Source organism: Gekko japonicus, unplaced genomic scaffold, assembly GCF_001447785.1.
Source record: "Gekko japonicus isolate JY-2015 unplaced genomic scaffold, Gekko_japonicus_V1.1 scaffold299, whole genome shotgun sequence".
In the NCBI taxonomy this organism is placed as follows: domain Eukaryota; kingdom Metazoa; phylum Chordata; class Lepidosauria; order Squamata; family Gekkonidae; genus Gekko; species Gekko japonicus.
The window spans coordinates 321,165-336,759 of record NW_015170896.1 but is presented as its reverse complement, the minus strand read 5'-3'; the positions used below and the strand labels follow the sequence as shown (position 1 = coordinate 336,759).

Sequence of the window (15,595 nt, the reverse complement as noted above, 5' to 3'; positions counted from 1 at the left end):
AATTTACCCGGCTGCTTCTTGCTCTGACTGAGGGCTGCTGGGAGCAGGGGGTGGGGCTTGTTGCATGTGCCCGCCCCCTGGGCTCTTTACTGCCAGAGCTCTGCTCCTGTGCACTCCTGCAGGAAATGACCCCTGGATCCCGGCATGACAGAGGGATGGTTTCTGCATCCATATAGCCCTCCCTCCCCCCCGACCAGGCAACTGCAGAGCCACGTGGCATCTGCCACAACAACCCATCCAAGATTAAACAGTCCAGCAGAGTCAGTTCACACACTCAAGAGTGGCAAAGCCATCCAGCAACGAGGAGTCGAGGGGCCTAAATGCATGCATGAACCAGTCCCCAGGAGCCACAGTGGACCGTACCAAGCACCTCATACTACTGCTAACTTCTGATGGGGAGCTTTTGCAGGGCAAACAATCACACCAGAGCCATATCAGAACACGGTTTCTCCTGAGCAGGCTCTCTTAGGTAGAAACACAGAAACGAAATGAAACTACAAAGTGTTCTTAATTGACCTCCAAAATGGCTCCTTAGTATTTGCCAAAGAAGGTAGGACTGGGCATCACCTCAGCCTAGGAGATGCACATGTTTACATGTCCGGCAGCATATCGCTGATCCTCACCTTTCAGCATTAGCATAGCAGGTACTCCCATCACCTCGCAAATGAGCTGAGAGATCAATGCTAGTGCATTTGCTGCCTTCCACAGATCCCAGACGTCCAGGCCCCTGCCCCTCTAGCCATCAAGGCCTAGGGGTGGCAGCTCTGGATTGGGAAATACCTGGAGATTGTAAAGGGTGATGCCCGGGGCGGCGGGCGGAGAACCTCAGCAGGGCATAATGCCATAGAGTCCCCCCTCCAAAGCATCCATTTTCTCAAGAGGATCAGATCTTGGTCAGCTGTAATAGTGAGAGATCTCCAGGTTCCTGTTGGGAGGGTGGCAACCAATATTCCCTCTAAGCTGTGAAGTTTTGTGAGCAAAAATCCTACTTTGTGAGCTACTGGTATGAAAGTTGCGAGCGAGCAATTTGGCTACTGCAGAAATTAGTGTGCTCTGGAGCCCTCCTTCCTGAGCTAAGACAAAAATGCGTGAGCCGGGGGCTAAAAAACTGTGAGCTAGCTCACACTAACTCAGCTTAGAGGGAACAATGGTGGCAACCCTAACTAGGCCCCACTTCGGTCTTCCCAGAGAGCACAAGAGCCTGCTCATCATCTCCAACCCACTATCTCCACTTTCCAGCCAAGGCCCCTGGCTCCTGCCTTCCTCTATTAAATTCTCACCCCCTCTCTGAACATCTGAGAAAGTAGTCTTAAGTTATTTGCTTCACCGTCCTGGACAGAAAATGGAGAAGAGGAAAAAGCATATGAATAATGTAGGGGGAGGAAAAACTTGGCTGGGAAATAGCCCTGCAGAATAAAAGAACCTGTATGCGTGTGTTTAACAGGGAGGCAGGGAACCTGGATTTCACAAAGGGTTGCCGGGCAGGACTTAAGGGGGGGGGGAGTCCACAGAATTGGGCCATGCTATGACTGGGAAGGGCTCGCCCACACGATCTTCTGAGGGACCCCATTGCTTCCCTGTACACTGGCTTCCTGCCACTGCTTTACTACATCCAGTTTTGGCAGGGGAGGGTGAATGTACCTGCATTGTTCCAGGGGCTTCCTAAATTTTACTTGTTCTTTGGAATGGAGAAACTGACCAGCCACATCCAGGACATGTTCTTGCTTGCTTTTATAGCAAGTAAAACTGCCAGAAGTTCCCAGGTGCTTGTTTGCAGCCCTGGAAGTTCGCAGTTCTATATATCTATATCTACATAAATATATATTTATTTATTTTATTTATTTATTGGGATTTTTACCCTGCCCTCCCTGCGAAACAGGCTCAGGGCGGCTTACAAGGGGCAAAGCCCATATAAAACAAGATAAAAGCAATAAAAACATTAACAGCAATTAATCACAAACAACAATGATACTCAATTGAAAGCAGGATGGTCCCCGAAGATATACAATGATGGTAAAAACAGTTCTCTGGGGATGATGTTGTCCTACAGCTGATCCCAAGCAAATATGTCCGATAATATCAGTCGCGCAAAATTGTGGCAGATCTTCCTGGGCAATCCTTAACCCCGATGTCGTCCACATCATTGGTGGTGGTGGTGGTGGTGGTGGCCCCTATGTGAAAGCCTGGTGGAAGAGCTCCATCTTACAAATATAAATCTATGAGATTAGCTAGGGCCCTGCTATAAGAACATAAGAGAGAACATAAGAGAAGCCGATGCTGGATCAGGCCAATGACCTATCCAGTCCAGCACTCTGTCACACACTGGCCAAAAATACTAGGTGCCATCAGAAGGTCCACCAGTGGGGCCAGTCCACCAGAAGCCCTCCCAATGGGTGCCACCACCACCACCAAGAATACATAGCATCACTTGCCCCAAACCAAGCATTCCTACCTATACCTTGTGGCTAATAGCCACTGATGGACCTCTGCTCCATATGTTTTATTCTTTTTAAACTTTTTATTAAATATAAGGTCAACAAGCAATTATGAAACATTAAAGTAACAAATAAAGTGATGACAATATTGCATGAAACACAGGAGATATTACTAAGACAGTATAGTCCATATATTAATATAACAGTAAATAAAACATCGGAATTACTGACAGATACGAGGTTCAAAAATGTTTCAGAACAGTATACTTAACAATATAGCTAGTAAGTTTCATTTAGTATTGCATGAAAAAACCATGTAAAGTTAAATTAAACTAATATATATTAAAAAAAGAAGTGTGTACCATGACTAAACCAAATGTGTGTTGTGAAATTATAGAAAGTATACAAATTGAGGAAGTCAGCTCACATAAAAAGTAGTTGGAGATATATTTGGTTGTGAGTTTGGAGATCATTAGAAAATATGTGTTCTAGAAAAGGTAGCCATTTTAGATGCGGACCGAGGTGAACTGATCTAAAATCGGCTTGTCCATTATAAAGAGGTCCCAAACTTTAGAGCACCACTAGTTGATCGTGGGAGGTTGGTGTGACTTCCATTTCGAGGCAATAGATGTCCTCGCAGCAACTATAAAACTAGAGATCAAGTCACAACTGATATGGATTTATCAGTCCAGACACTGAGAAAGAGCAATTCTGGTGCTAATGGTATGTCATAACCTGTAATTATCTGGATTTGTGTGATGACGTTTTCCCAGAATGACCTGATAACTGGCTTTGTTGACATTCTGTCCCCTTCAAAAAGCTGGAGTAGGTTTTCATTTTTGTTGTTCAGTTGCACAGTCGAGTTTTCATACCCAGGAGTAAAGTAGCACTGCTGACAAGGCCCCGAAGGGTCAGGAAAGCTCTCCTGGATCATGCACTGAATGAGTCAGGAGCAAGATGCTTTTCTAAAAAGGGGGCCATGCCATTTGCAGCAGGATAAATGCAGCCACCTCACATGAACAGCACAAGACATCAGTAGCAACAGTGCTGTCCCAACTGGCCTCTGGCACAACCGCAAGCGGGGAGGCTATGATTAGATGCTATCCGAAAGGACCACCACGTTGTCACACGTGGCCCCTGAAGAATCCACGAGTCCCATTTGTCTCTATTTTTGAGCTCTATTTTTCCCTATGGCGTTGTTGCGAAGCAGCGAGAAACCACATACTCATGCTCCATGTTCATCAGTCTAGAGAAATACCATCCCTACCCGGGGTTAACGGAGGAAGCATTTCTTATTAATATAATCGTTGTCCACCTGTCAAGAGCTGATTCACTATAGCAACCTCTTGGCACGTGATATCCTACGAAGCCAGTGTCCAAGAGAGATCTTTAGGGCACCAGATTCCAGAAATGTTTATTTAGCTATGACTACATCCAAGAACGGAATGGGTGGCTTGTGCCAAACGTGAAACAGCAAAACTAGACAACCCACACACAAAGTAGGAGTTTAAGCCCCTAGCAGCTGACAGAATTCTGGAGAGGGGGAGAGAGGAAAGAACCATTCCCCACCCCTTTTAAGATTCCTCACAGTCTTTATTTATCAATAATGATTCTAAAGGACATATTTCAATCTCAAATCCAAATTCTAGATAAAAACACAACTGCTTGATTATATAAAATCTATTTTTAGTGCCACTCCCCTTTTTTGGCAGTCCTTGGTGGGCCCCAACTAATGTTAAAAGCCCTACAGAACCAGCTAGATTAAGTGTCATGTTATATATCTATTATATATATATAAAAAGAAAAGTCTCCCACAACTGCCCGGGATCCACTTTGGACACCACTGACTGTGCCTCCCTGTGTGGTTCTTCTTTGCACAGCTTCAGTGCATGAATGATACAGCTCTTGGCTGATTTTACTGGTCACAAAAGGACCTAAGGGAGACGGTAGTCTCGAAGACAGACAACGGAGCCTCATCCCAAACTGTCTAATGGGTCAGATCAGCACCTTGACTCAGGTCCAGAAGACAATGTGGAGCCAGGATATATGCTGGAGCACTTCTATAATGTGTTCTTGGTGACCCAGACGCGTCAGGAGGCAAGCCGCCACACTCTGTACTCAACTAAAGTTCTAGATGGCTGTCCATAGCAGCCCCACACAGAGTATACTATTCTCATTTTCAGATTCAAGAACAGAGATCTAAAGCCTGCTGTTGTGTGGAAGGAACCAAGATGGAAGAAGGGAAGATATGAATTATGAGGCAACGCATGTGCTAACATTGTGCTACTGAGGTTTGTGCTAGACACTGTTTGATAACAGATTTAAAAGGTGGGGAAATAGCTTGGCTAATTAGGTAGGGGGAGCATATGGGAGACCCCTTCACAACACAGATGCTCAGCTCTTTGATCTTCAGAAGCCACATCAGAAACGTAATATTTCTTTCAGCAAACACTTCCTTAGAGACTTCTAAGCTGTTTGCTAAGCCTATGAGGGCTAGAAGCTTGACTCAGGGTTTGAAGCAAAAGCTGAGGTTGGCAAGATACCACAACTCCTTAATTTTATGCTAGGCAGAGAGAGGCCACGTAATGTGACAGAACCTCATGGTTCTGTCACATTACGTGGCATCTCTCTGCCTAGCATAAAATTAAGGAGTGGTGGGTGAGACAGCTTTTTTTTAATTCAAAAAGGCTTCTGCCAGTCATTATCATCATTATTATTATCAGATTTATAACCCACTCCCACTCCCCTGAATGGGACTTGGTTCAGCTAACAGCATATAAAATTCACCTGGTAAAAACAATACAAAATATACAATAATAAATATTAAAAATATAAAGCAAAAATCTATCCCAATAAAAATCTATCCCCTATCAAGCAAGGTAGGATGCGTGGATGGTGAAGACACAACTGAAGCATACCAGCTGCCTGGTGGATCACAATCACCCAAACGCCACCCAAAAAAGAGCCGCCTTGCATGCCCTGTAGAACTATGGAGGTCCCGCAAGGCACTCACCTCTTCAGGTAGCTGGTTCCACAGGACAGGGAGGCACTACTGAGAAGGCCCCTGTCCACAAGGTGGACAGTTCTTAGACAAGGGACCTTCAATAAATACAGAGATGAAGACTGGGGAAGACGGGAAGGATCATACCAGGAGAGGTGGTCCCAAAGGTATGAGGGTTCCAGGCCATTTAGGGCTTTAAAGGTAAATACCAAAACTTTGAGCTGGCACCAGAAACTAATTGGGAGTCACTGCAGCTGCCGTAAGATGGTTGGAACTTGAGGGTTCTCTGGGAATGGAAAGCCAGAGTAGTGATTGAGAGCAATGGATGCCGGGTGTCTGGGAGTTCTCTTGCGCACCAACTGGCTCCCTATCTGTCTCAAAAGGACCTTGCCACAGTAATTTATGCAATGGTCACCTCAAGACTGGACTACTGTAACACGCTCTACGCAGGACTACCGTTAAAGAGGCTTCTGAAACCGCAAGTGGCCCAAAACACAGCTGCCAGATTGCTGACAGGAGTATCCTGGTCAGTGCGTATGACACTTATCCAGGGGTCATTTCCTGCAGGAGCGCACAGGAGCGGAGCTCCGGCAGTAGAGAGTCCAGGGGTGGGCACATGCAACAAGCCCCCCCCCATTCCCAGCAGCCCTCAGTCAGAGCAAGAAGCAGCCAGGTAAGTTGCAGAGCCCCCCCCCCAGTCCCCCGGTCCAAAACAGTCCAGTGGCACCTTTAAGACCAAGTTTTAATCAGGTACAAGCTCTCCCGCCTCTGCAAGGACAGATCTGCATGCCCCCCCCCCCAATAGCTAGCAATCCAAAACAGTCCAGTGGGGCCTGAGCGGTGGGTGTTGCCTTCTGACACACATCCGGTGATGTCAGGGGGTGTGGCACATGCAAATAAGTTCTCCTAATAAGTTATGCTAATGAGCTCCTGCACCTCTTTTTCTACGAAATGACCCCTGCACCTGTCTAAGCCCCCTTCTTACCATTTTAGTTCATCCATATACCAGGGAGCCAAGGTAATGTGGGAGCAAAGAGGGTGCCCGGGGGGAGGGGGGCAACTCAGTCAATGCCCCCCTGAAGGCCCAGATTCCAGGCATCAATGAGTTCATCAAGAGAGCTGCCGGCAGAGCCAGACAAACCCCGCAGAGCATTCTGGAATCCGACGGGATCCATGAGACTCCACAGGCAAGCATAAATAAGCTCGCCGCCCCTGCACAAAAGATCAGATCCAGTATGTGGCCTGCTGTGTGCATGGAGGCTAAGACAACCTGGGAGAGTCCTAATGATGCCGTGGCAGTCATAAAGTCTAAGGAGGCATCAGACAAGGCAGCATCGGTGTGGACACTGAAGTTCCCCAAAAGCAGGGCTATTTTTGGGCAGGAACACACAGGAACGGAGTTCCGGCTGGCTCCCGAGTTGGCCACGCCCAGCAGGAACTCGTTAGCATAACAGGCCACAACCAAGAGCAGAAACTCATTAGGATTGGCTACATTAGGGGTGTGTGGCCTAACATGCAAAGGAGTTCCTGCTACAAAAAAAGCTCTGGGTTTTGACAACAAACAAGGTAAACGGAATAAGAAGCAAAAGGTGTGTGTGGCTGGATGACCACACTTCTGGTAACACGGGGGTGCGGCCTAATATGCTAATTAGCTGTGCTGTCAGGGATGTGGCCTAATATGCTAATGAGTTTCTGCTCTTGGGTGTGGCCTATTATGCTAATGAGTACCTGCTGGGCTTTTTCTACAAAAAAAGCCCTGCCCAAAAGTATCAGTCATATTGTTCAGAAGTGGCTGCTCCCTACTAAAACGATTCATCAAGGTATGTGGCCATTCAAAGACCAGCAAATATTTTAAAGAGTTCATTATGTAACCAGAGGGGCTTGGCAGTGGGGTAGTAGGAGCAGAGCATGACCTTCTTGCACGGGGAACATGGCTGCGACGGGCCAAGCACGTGCCCAAAGTCTGGGGAAGAAGCCAGAAGAACTTTAACCTCAAAAGGGGTCACAGCCTGAACAGTGCACACAGGAACTGGCCCTCTAGCATTGTGACAAGGCCGGAAAAGACTCAGAAATCAAGAGCAAATGACAGCAAGGGACCTTTGGCACTGGCCCAGCAGCACGCTGCCCCGCGTGGCATCCCTGACTACGTCACACCAGCGGGAAGCGGCCTGAAAGCTCGACATGAGGATTATGGTACCTTAGGCAAGACCCACATTGGGAAGACGTGACAGCTGATTCAACCACAGAGCCAAACACGCTACGTTCTGGCAACCAGCCCCGGTTGACCACACTGGAAACACTCAGCCTGATACGGCACCGAAGCCACATACATCCACCCCAGATGGTATTAATGCCAAGGAGGAAACCTCATGATTGAGAGGAACTCACGTGGAAGGAGGAGGGGAGGCACTTCCCAGCATCGCTTGGAAAGGCTGTAATGTGGCAAGAGAAACCAGGCTCCCAGCATCCATTACTCTCAGTCACTACCCTGGCCTTTCATTCCCAGAGAACCCTCAAGTCCCAACTCCCAGAATCCATTGCTTTTACTACATTTCATATAAGCACGTAAGTCTGAGCCCGCGTCTCCCTGGTCCCAGTCTAATTCCCATTCAGTCATGGAGCTCAGTGGATGACCTTGGGCAGGTCACACACTCTCAGCCTGAGCTACCTCACAGGATCATTGTGTGGATTGGGGGGGGGACAGCAATGTGAGCTTCCTGAAGGAAGAATGGGACTTAAAAAAACAACAACACCCTAATAATTAGAGTTATGCAGAGGCAAGCCGTATCAAACAACCTCTGAACATCTCTTGCCTTGAAAATTCTACAGGGTCACCATAAATCAACTGCAACTTGACAGCAAAACCCCACCCCCCATAAATTCTCTTCATATCTGACTATACTCAGGGAGGCTACACAGAGAGCTACTGCAAAGTGTTAGTCTTGGATCTGGGTGATTTTGGGCCTGTCACCCTGTTAACCTAACCTAACCTCACAGGGTTGTTGTGAACATAAAATGGGCAAAAACAGAATGATGCCAACAATCTGTTTTGGGACCCCTTTGGGAAGAGCAGCAGGGTATAAATGAATAAATAAAACCAGTATGTTGTCAAAGGCTTTCACAGCCGGAGTTCATTAGTTGTTGTAGATTTTCTGGGCTGTATGGCCATGGTCTTGGCATTGTAGTACCTGTTGCTTTGCCAGCAGCTGTGACGGGCATCCTCAGAGGTATAACACAGAAAGATGGAGTACTCTCTGTGTCACATCGCCAGTCACAGCTGCTGGCGAAATGTCAGGTACTACAATGCCAAGACCATGGCCATACAGCCCAGAAAATCTACAACAACTAATGAACTCCGGCCGTGAAAGCCTTCGACAATATACTGGTTTTATTTATTTATTCATTTATACCCTGCTGTTCTTCCCAAAGGGGTCTATTCCCATTGCTTCCTCTGGGGAAGAGGGAGTCCAGGCCTACTCCCATTGATTCCTATGGGGAAAGGGGAGGCCAGGTCTACCCCCATTGATCCCTTGTGGCGGAAAAGGGAAGGCCAGGTCTGCTCCCGTGGTTGCCTATGGGGGCCACCCCCCTTCTTTTCTTCCTTCCTTCCTCTTTGTTTTAAAAAAAGAAATCAATAGAACCCTTTACTGCAGCTTCGCTCCTGTGTCCCTGAGTGGAATCCTAGAAGTGAGTCCTTGGATGTTCCCACTCAGTAATGACTCCTCACAAAGAACAGATGGGTCTCTTCTCCAGTAGGTGCTGTTCCCAGATGGAAAAGCCTAGAACCTGGTTCTGTTGCCTCTCACCACATGACAGAGTTTTGCTGGTACAGCAGCACCGGTTCCCAGACTCGGCTCTCTAGACCTCAACCAGGAAATCCTGGTGTTCTGGTTCCCAGTCACCCACCTGGTCAATAAGCCACCACAACAGGGTAAAAACAACCACCAAATCCACGCTTACCTTTATTGGCCACTTCCCAGGCCACCTCAAAGAGGATGGAGTTCTCCAGGTCCAGCTCATCATCCCAGTCCTCTAACCCTGTCAGGGAGGTCACGGAAAGGCTGCGGGCCAGAGGCATCGTACCCGGTGGAGGGAGGCGTGGACAAGAAAGCTAGAGGATCAGGGCCGTCTGCGGGGCTGGGAGACAGAGGAAAACAGCATCATGCCCCAGTGCCCCTGGAAGCTTCATTCAGCCATGGCACACTCTGGGAATTGTTCTCCCTTGCTCCAAGCGAAACCACATCCTCCGCCGAAGATGCCGGGCACCTTATGCCCCTCCAGTGGCGGAGACTCCCTCCTTCCCAGAGGAGTTGGAAGTCTTGGCTTCCAGCCTCATCAAGTCCTGGCTCCGGGCCCATTCCCTCCACACCATTATAAGGTTCGTCCTTCCCCCTCCCCAAGAATGTGCTTGGGCAAATATGCGCTCGCCCTATTTTTCTCCCTGGCTCCTTCCCCCACAACCCCACTTAGTATCTGGACTCCTACTTCCAGCCCGCCCCCACCGTCCCTGGGAGGGCAGCACCAGAGTCTTGAGTAACAGCAACAGCTGAGGTGGGAGAAAAGGGTAAGATGTGCGCAAGGAGAGCTGTGGGCTGCAAGAAAACAAAAAGCTCAGAAAACATGCCCTGAAGCTTCCCACCTCCACCAAAGAAGAGGAACGACAGATTGTGGGATTTTAATAAGGTCGGAGAAGAGAGACAAGGATCAGGTAGTCAGCTGGGAAGAAACAGGTTAGTTGCCTGGAGGAAAGGCAGCCTAGGAGAGCCCTCCAGCCCCGGTTACACCCAACTCTGCGTAGTAGTAGTTTAGGGTCCTGGAGGAGTAGGTGTGCGGGGTAAAGGCATGGAAAGAGTAGGTTCCTTTAAGGACCTTGCAGAGAATGGGGTGCGTGGGGAGAAACAGAGACATTCAGATTTGGGGTGGCAGTGTTGGGGAGTGGGGCGGAGGAATTATCTGTGCCCCACGAGGAAGGCTAGGTAAAAATATGCGGGGGGGGGGGACATTACAAGACTGGAAGATGGGACTGAGAAGGCACCCAGTGGAGGGAGAGGGGGGAAGAGAAGGAACAGCAGAAAAGGCAGAGAAGTGTGTGCTTTTTTTTTTTTAAAGGCCACGGCCCCTTTAAGAATCGGGATAGAAAAGGAAGGGAAAGCAAAGCAGGAGAGGGAAAAAAGATAAGGGACTTGCCGCACTTACCTCCATGCAACTCAGGACAAACTCCGGGCTCCCACTGCCTCCCCTATAAACCCAGACCCTGCTGCACACAAGCCACACCCACCCGGAGGCGTGGCCACGAAGCGGTCTCCTCTCCCGCGCCCCTCCCCTTTCGGGGGTTCTTCCCTGTAAGCTGCAGGGATTCTCTTTTCCTCGTTTCTTCTCCCTCTCTCCCCCCCCTTTCTTTGCATCTCTGATTGGCTAAGAGGAACCTCCCATCAGGCTCGGCAACCTCCTGCGTTCCAGAGAAAGGAAGAAAGAGGAGGAGGTTGTTACAAGGTCTTGAAGGGGAAAGCGTGGCGAAAACCGTTCCAGGAACTCCCCCCGGGTTCAGCCGAGTGACAGTGTGCAATCCTGAGCAGTGTTATACCATTCTAAGCTCGTCGAGTTTAACAGGCATAGAATGGTGTTACACTGCCTTGGAAACCACTATTAGTTACCTTGTTGTGTTACACTGTTAGTTACCCTATTACAGTCTCCTCCATGCTTGAGAGGAGACGGATGGAACCTAACAGCAGGGCCTCAGTTAATTACTCTCAGCATTCCACAATTAAGGATACATCTGCCCATCAATCTCCAATTCTGACATATTTATTTCCTTCACTATGTTTCCCCTCAGAATTCAATCCTAACAGATGGTAACCGTATAAACTAAGCTTGTTATTCTTGTTTGGTCCTTGAATCTGTTAAACATCTTCATTATGCTCTATGCTAATTTCCTGCTCACCCTCTACCTATATGTGTGGCCTGGTAATATCAATTTCGTTGTATCTGAAGAAGTGTGGGTGCACAGGAAGGCTTACACCTTGAATAAAACTTTGTCGGTCTTACAGGTACCACTGGACTCAGACTTTGTTTTCCACGACTTCCCCTTCTATTTGCCAAGGAGTGATGGGGCCGGATTTCATGGCTAAAGTCACAGTCTGCGGTGATCTGGGATCCCAGGAACGTGAAGTCTGTCACTACTTCCACGACTTCCCCTTCTATTTGCCAAGGAGTGATGGGGCCAGATGCCATGATCTTAGTTTTTTTGATGTTGAGCTTCAAGCCCACTTTTGCGCTCTCCTCTTTTACTCTGAGCAAGAGGCTCTTGAGGTCCTCTTCACTTTCAGCCGTTAGAGTGGTATCATCTGCATATCTGAGGTTGTTGATCTTTTCCCCAGCAATCTTAATTCCTGCTTGTGATTCATCCAGGCCAGCATTTCGCATGATGTACTCTGCATATATATTAAATAAGCAAGGTGACAATACATCCTTGTCGTACTCCTTTTCCTATGCTGAACCAATCAGTTGTTCCATATCCGGTTCTAACTGTCGTTTCTTGGCCCTTATACAGGTTTCTCAAGAGATATGTGAGGTGGTCTGGTACTCCCATCTCTTTAAGGACCTGCCATAGTTTGTTGTGATCCACACAGTCAAAAGCTTTAGCATAGTCAATGAAGCAGTAGATGTTTTTCTGGTACTCTCTTGCTTTCTCCATAATCCAGCGGATGTTGGCAATTTGATCTCTCGTTCCTCTACCTCTTCTAAACCCAGCTTGTACATCTGGCAGTTCTCTATCCACGTACTGTTGAAGCCTACCTTGTAGGATCTTGAGCATGACCTTGCTAGCGTGTGATATGAGTGCAATTGTGCAATAGTTTGAACATTCTTTGGCATTGCCCTTCTTTGGGATTGGAATGTATACTGACCTTTTCCAATCCTGTGGCCACTGTTGCGTTTTCCAAATTTGCTGGCAAATGGAGTGCAGCACTTTAACAGCATCATATTCTAAGACTTTGAATAGCTCAGCTGGAATACCATCACCTCCACTAGCTTTCTTGTTAGTGATGCTTTCTAAGGCCCATTTAACTTCACATTCCAGGATGTCTGGCTTGAGGTCAGTGATTATACCGGCGTGGGTGTCAAGGACATCGAGGTCTTTCTTGTATAGTTCTTCTGTGTATTCTTGCCATCTTTTCCTAATCTCTTCTGCTTCTGTTAGGTCCATACCGTTTTTGTCCTTTATCATGGCCATCTTTGCATGGAACGCTCCCTTGATTTCTCCAATTTTCCTGAAGAGATATCTAGTCCTTCCCATTCTATTGTTTTCTTCTATTACTTTGCACTGTTCATTCAGGAAGGCCTCCTTATCTCTCCTTGCTGTTCTCTGGAAATTTGCGTTCAGTTGGGTAAATCTTTCCTTTTCGCCGTTGCCTTTCGCTTTCCTTCTTTCCTCTGCTATACCTATTAGATAAATCTATGGCAATACAGGCTGGCCTCATCTCATCAGATCTCATGAAGCTAAGCAGGGTCAGTCCTGGTTAGTGCTTGCATGGGAGACCCACAAGAAAGTCCAGGATTGCTAGGCAGAGGCAGGCAATCCCAGATAATAGCAAACCATCTCTGACATAGACGTTTCCTGCCACCACAGTAGCCGATAGAGTTAGATAGGAGGAGTAGCTATGCATCGGATTGCACTGTAATGGACCCAGTTGCACTGACATGTAGAAACTGTGTCTTTTTTCATGATTGTGTGTTTCCTAGCCAAAATTCTCTCGATCTGCTTTCTCCACACTATGAATGATTTGTGTAAAGCCCTAGCACAAACAGTTACAATGTTAACCTTTTTTGTTAACTATGGTGGCCTCCTGTTGGAGCTACTTTCTACTAAACTTTTATGATAGCGGTTTAAAACAAGGTCCAAGCATCTTGAGGAGTTTTTACCGTCTTGAAAGATGAAGTCTGCTGTCAAGTTGCAACTGACCCGTACTGTCCCCCATGAAGTTCCATCTCCTGGGGCTTTCAAGGCAAGAGATGAACAGAGGTAGATTGCCACAGCCTTCCTCTGCTTACCAGCCACTGTCTTCTTTGGTGGTCTCCCATTCAAGTACTAACCAAGGTTGACTCTGCTTAGCTTTCAAAGTCTGACAGTATCAGGCTAGGCTGGGCCATTAGGGCTGCTACAAAGTCTTTTAACCTAACAAATCCCCTCTAGATTGCAAAATTTTCATCAAGTGTGACCCTGCTGGACTTTCTGAGTACCTTACTGCCTTCGATTTAATTTGATCGAACTGTAGCCATATTGGTTCAACTCTTGTACTGTCTAGTACTTGGACACCTCTCTGGATTAAGTCCAGGACATTCCACCACTCTAGCTGGTTCTGTGTAGATGGCACCATTGAACTGGTTCAAAATGCAGCAGCAAGATATCAATTTAGTATTGTTTGCAGGCAATGTATTTCACCAAGACATTGCTAGCTGCCTGTTTGTTTTTGAGATAAATTCAAGGTGTTGACCTTTAAAGCTCTAAATGGTTTGGGATCAGGTATATTAAGGACTCTCCTGCCAACCTAGCAGTTTGAAAGCAAGAAATTGCAAGTAGATAAATAGGTACCGCTTCGGTGGGAAGGTAACAGCGTTCTGTGCACCTGGGTGTTTAGTCATGGCAGCCATATGACCACAGAAACGTCTTTGGAGAGTGCTGGCTCTTCGGCTTGGAAATTGAGATGAGCACCGCCCCCTAGAGTCGGATTTGACTAGCTTTCGAGCAAGGGAAACCTTTACCTTTATTTAAGGACTACCTGATCCTGGATGAGTGTGCCCCAAGTTTGGGTTAATTATTTCAGAGCCTTTTTGTTGTGGTGCCTCAACAAAAATTATTATTGCTGATTACTTTTATTTATTTGTTAAATTTGTTACTCGCCCAGTCCCTGCTGGTGCAGGGCTTGGGGCGATGTACAACATTCATAAAAACATGTCAAGCTAAAACAAAACATTAATAACACCACCTTCCAAACAGATCAGATGGTGTGTACTAACTTATCCAACTTCGGACTGCTGGCTACATTGCAGGCAGGGGAGAGGAGGGCAAGTCAGATATAAGCAGGGGTCGTTTCATAGAAAAAGAGCTAGGGGAACTCATTAGCATAACTCATTAGCATATGCCACACCCCCTGACATCACCGGAATTGTGTCATAAGGCCACACCCCCTGACATCACCGGAAGTGTGTCATAAGGCCACACCCCCTGACATCACCGGAAGTGTGTCATAGGGCCACACACCCCGCCCCCAACTGTCCGGCCCGCCGCCGCCCTGCCAGCTCCACTGCCGAGCCCCTTGAGGGGCCCGGCGGTGGACCTGCAAGGCCGGCGGGAGTGCAAGGAAGCCCCGCGAAGGCCCTCCCTGGCCCCAGGCAGGCAGGGGTGGGGAGAGGCAGGGAGGGAGCAACTTACCCTCCCTCTTCTCCTGCCTCCTCCTGGCTGAATGAGGGCCGGAAGCGGGGCGGCCGGAAGCAGGGGGCAGGGCTTCGTCATGTGCCCCGTCCCCCGTACCTCACCCGGGGGAACTGCGATCCCCCGCGATCCCCCCCGAAATGACCTCTGGATATAAGAAGCAGCAGGAGCAGAAAAGGGTGCCAGCTAGGATGGAAACCATTGCTTTCCTCAACCAAAAGCCTGGCGGAACATCTCTGCCTTACAGGCACTGTGGAATTGCATAAGGCCCCGCAGGGCCCTGACGGTGTTTGGCAGAGAGTTCTACCAGGTTGGAGCCAGGACCGAGAAGGACATGGCCAAAGACAGCTGGATTGCTTTGGGGCTGGGGAGTAGCAGCAAGTTGTTATCTGAGGAGCATAACACTCTCTCAGAGATGTAACGGAGGAGACAGTCCTGTAGATAAGTCAATCCCTGATCTAACCCAAGTGGCCTTTGACACCCTGGCAGAGTTACTGGGCTTGATTGTGCTTACACCTGGCCCCCAGTGGCCCACTGGGGAAATTCCCTACTTTAAATGGCCAGTCCCTCACTGTCTCTTGACCCCTTTGCCCTGGTGTCCAGCCTGTCTTTCGTTTGTGACTAACTTTGATTTTTATTTTCCTGGGGGTTTTAATCTTTGACTTTAATTTATGGTTGCTGATAGTGTCTTTTAATATCTAGTGGTTTGTGGGGTTTTTTTGCCCCCCA

At 48.0% G+C, this 15,595-nt stretch overlaps 1 protein-coding gene across 1 annotated transcript in view; it reads right to left on the bottom strand.

Moving 5' to 3' along the window:
- The window catches only part of GYS1 (glycogen synthase 1), a 41,387-nt gene extending 30,668 nt beyond the window's left edge, over positions 1 to 10,719 (bottom strand). The window contains exons 1-2 of the mRNA XM_015418529.1: positions 10,633 to 10,719; positions 9,397 to 9,573 (exon numbers count right to left, since the gene is read on the bottom strand). Of these exons, the coding sequence (XP_015274015.1) occupies positions 9,397 to 9,514 (118 nt within the window). The 5' untranslated portion in view covers positions 9,515 to 9,573; positions 10,633 to 10,719. The remainder of the gene's footprint in view (positions 1 to 9,396; positions 9,574 to 10,632) is intronic.
- Between the last annotated feature and the right edge of the window lie 4,876 nt (positions 10,720 to 15,595).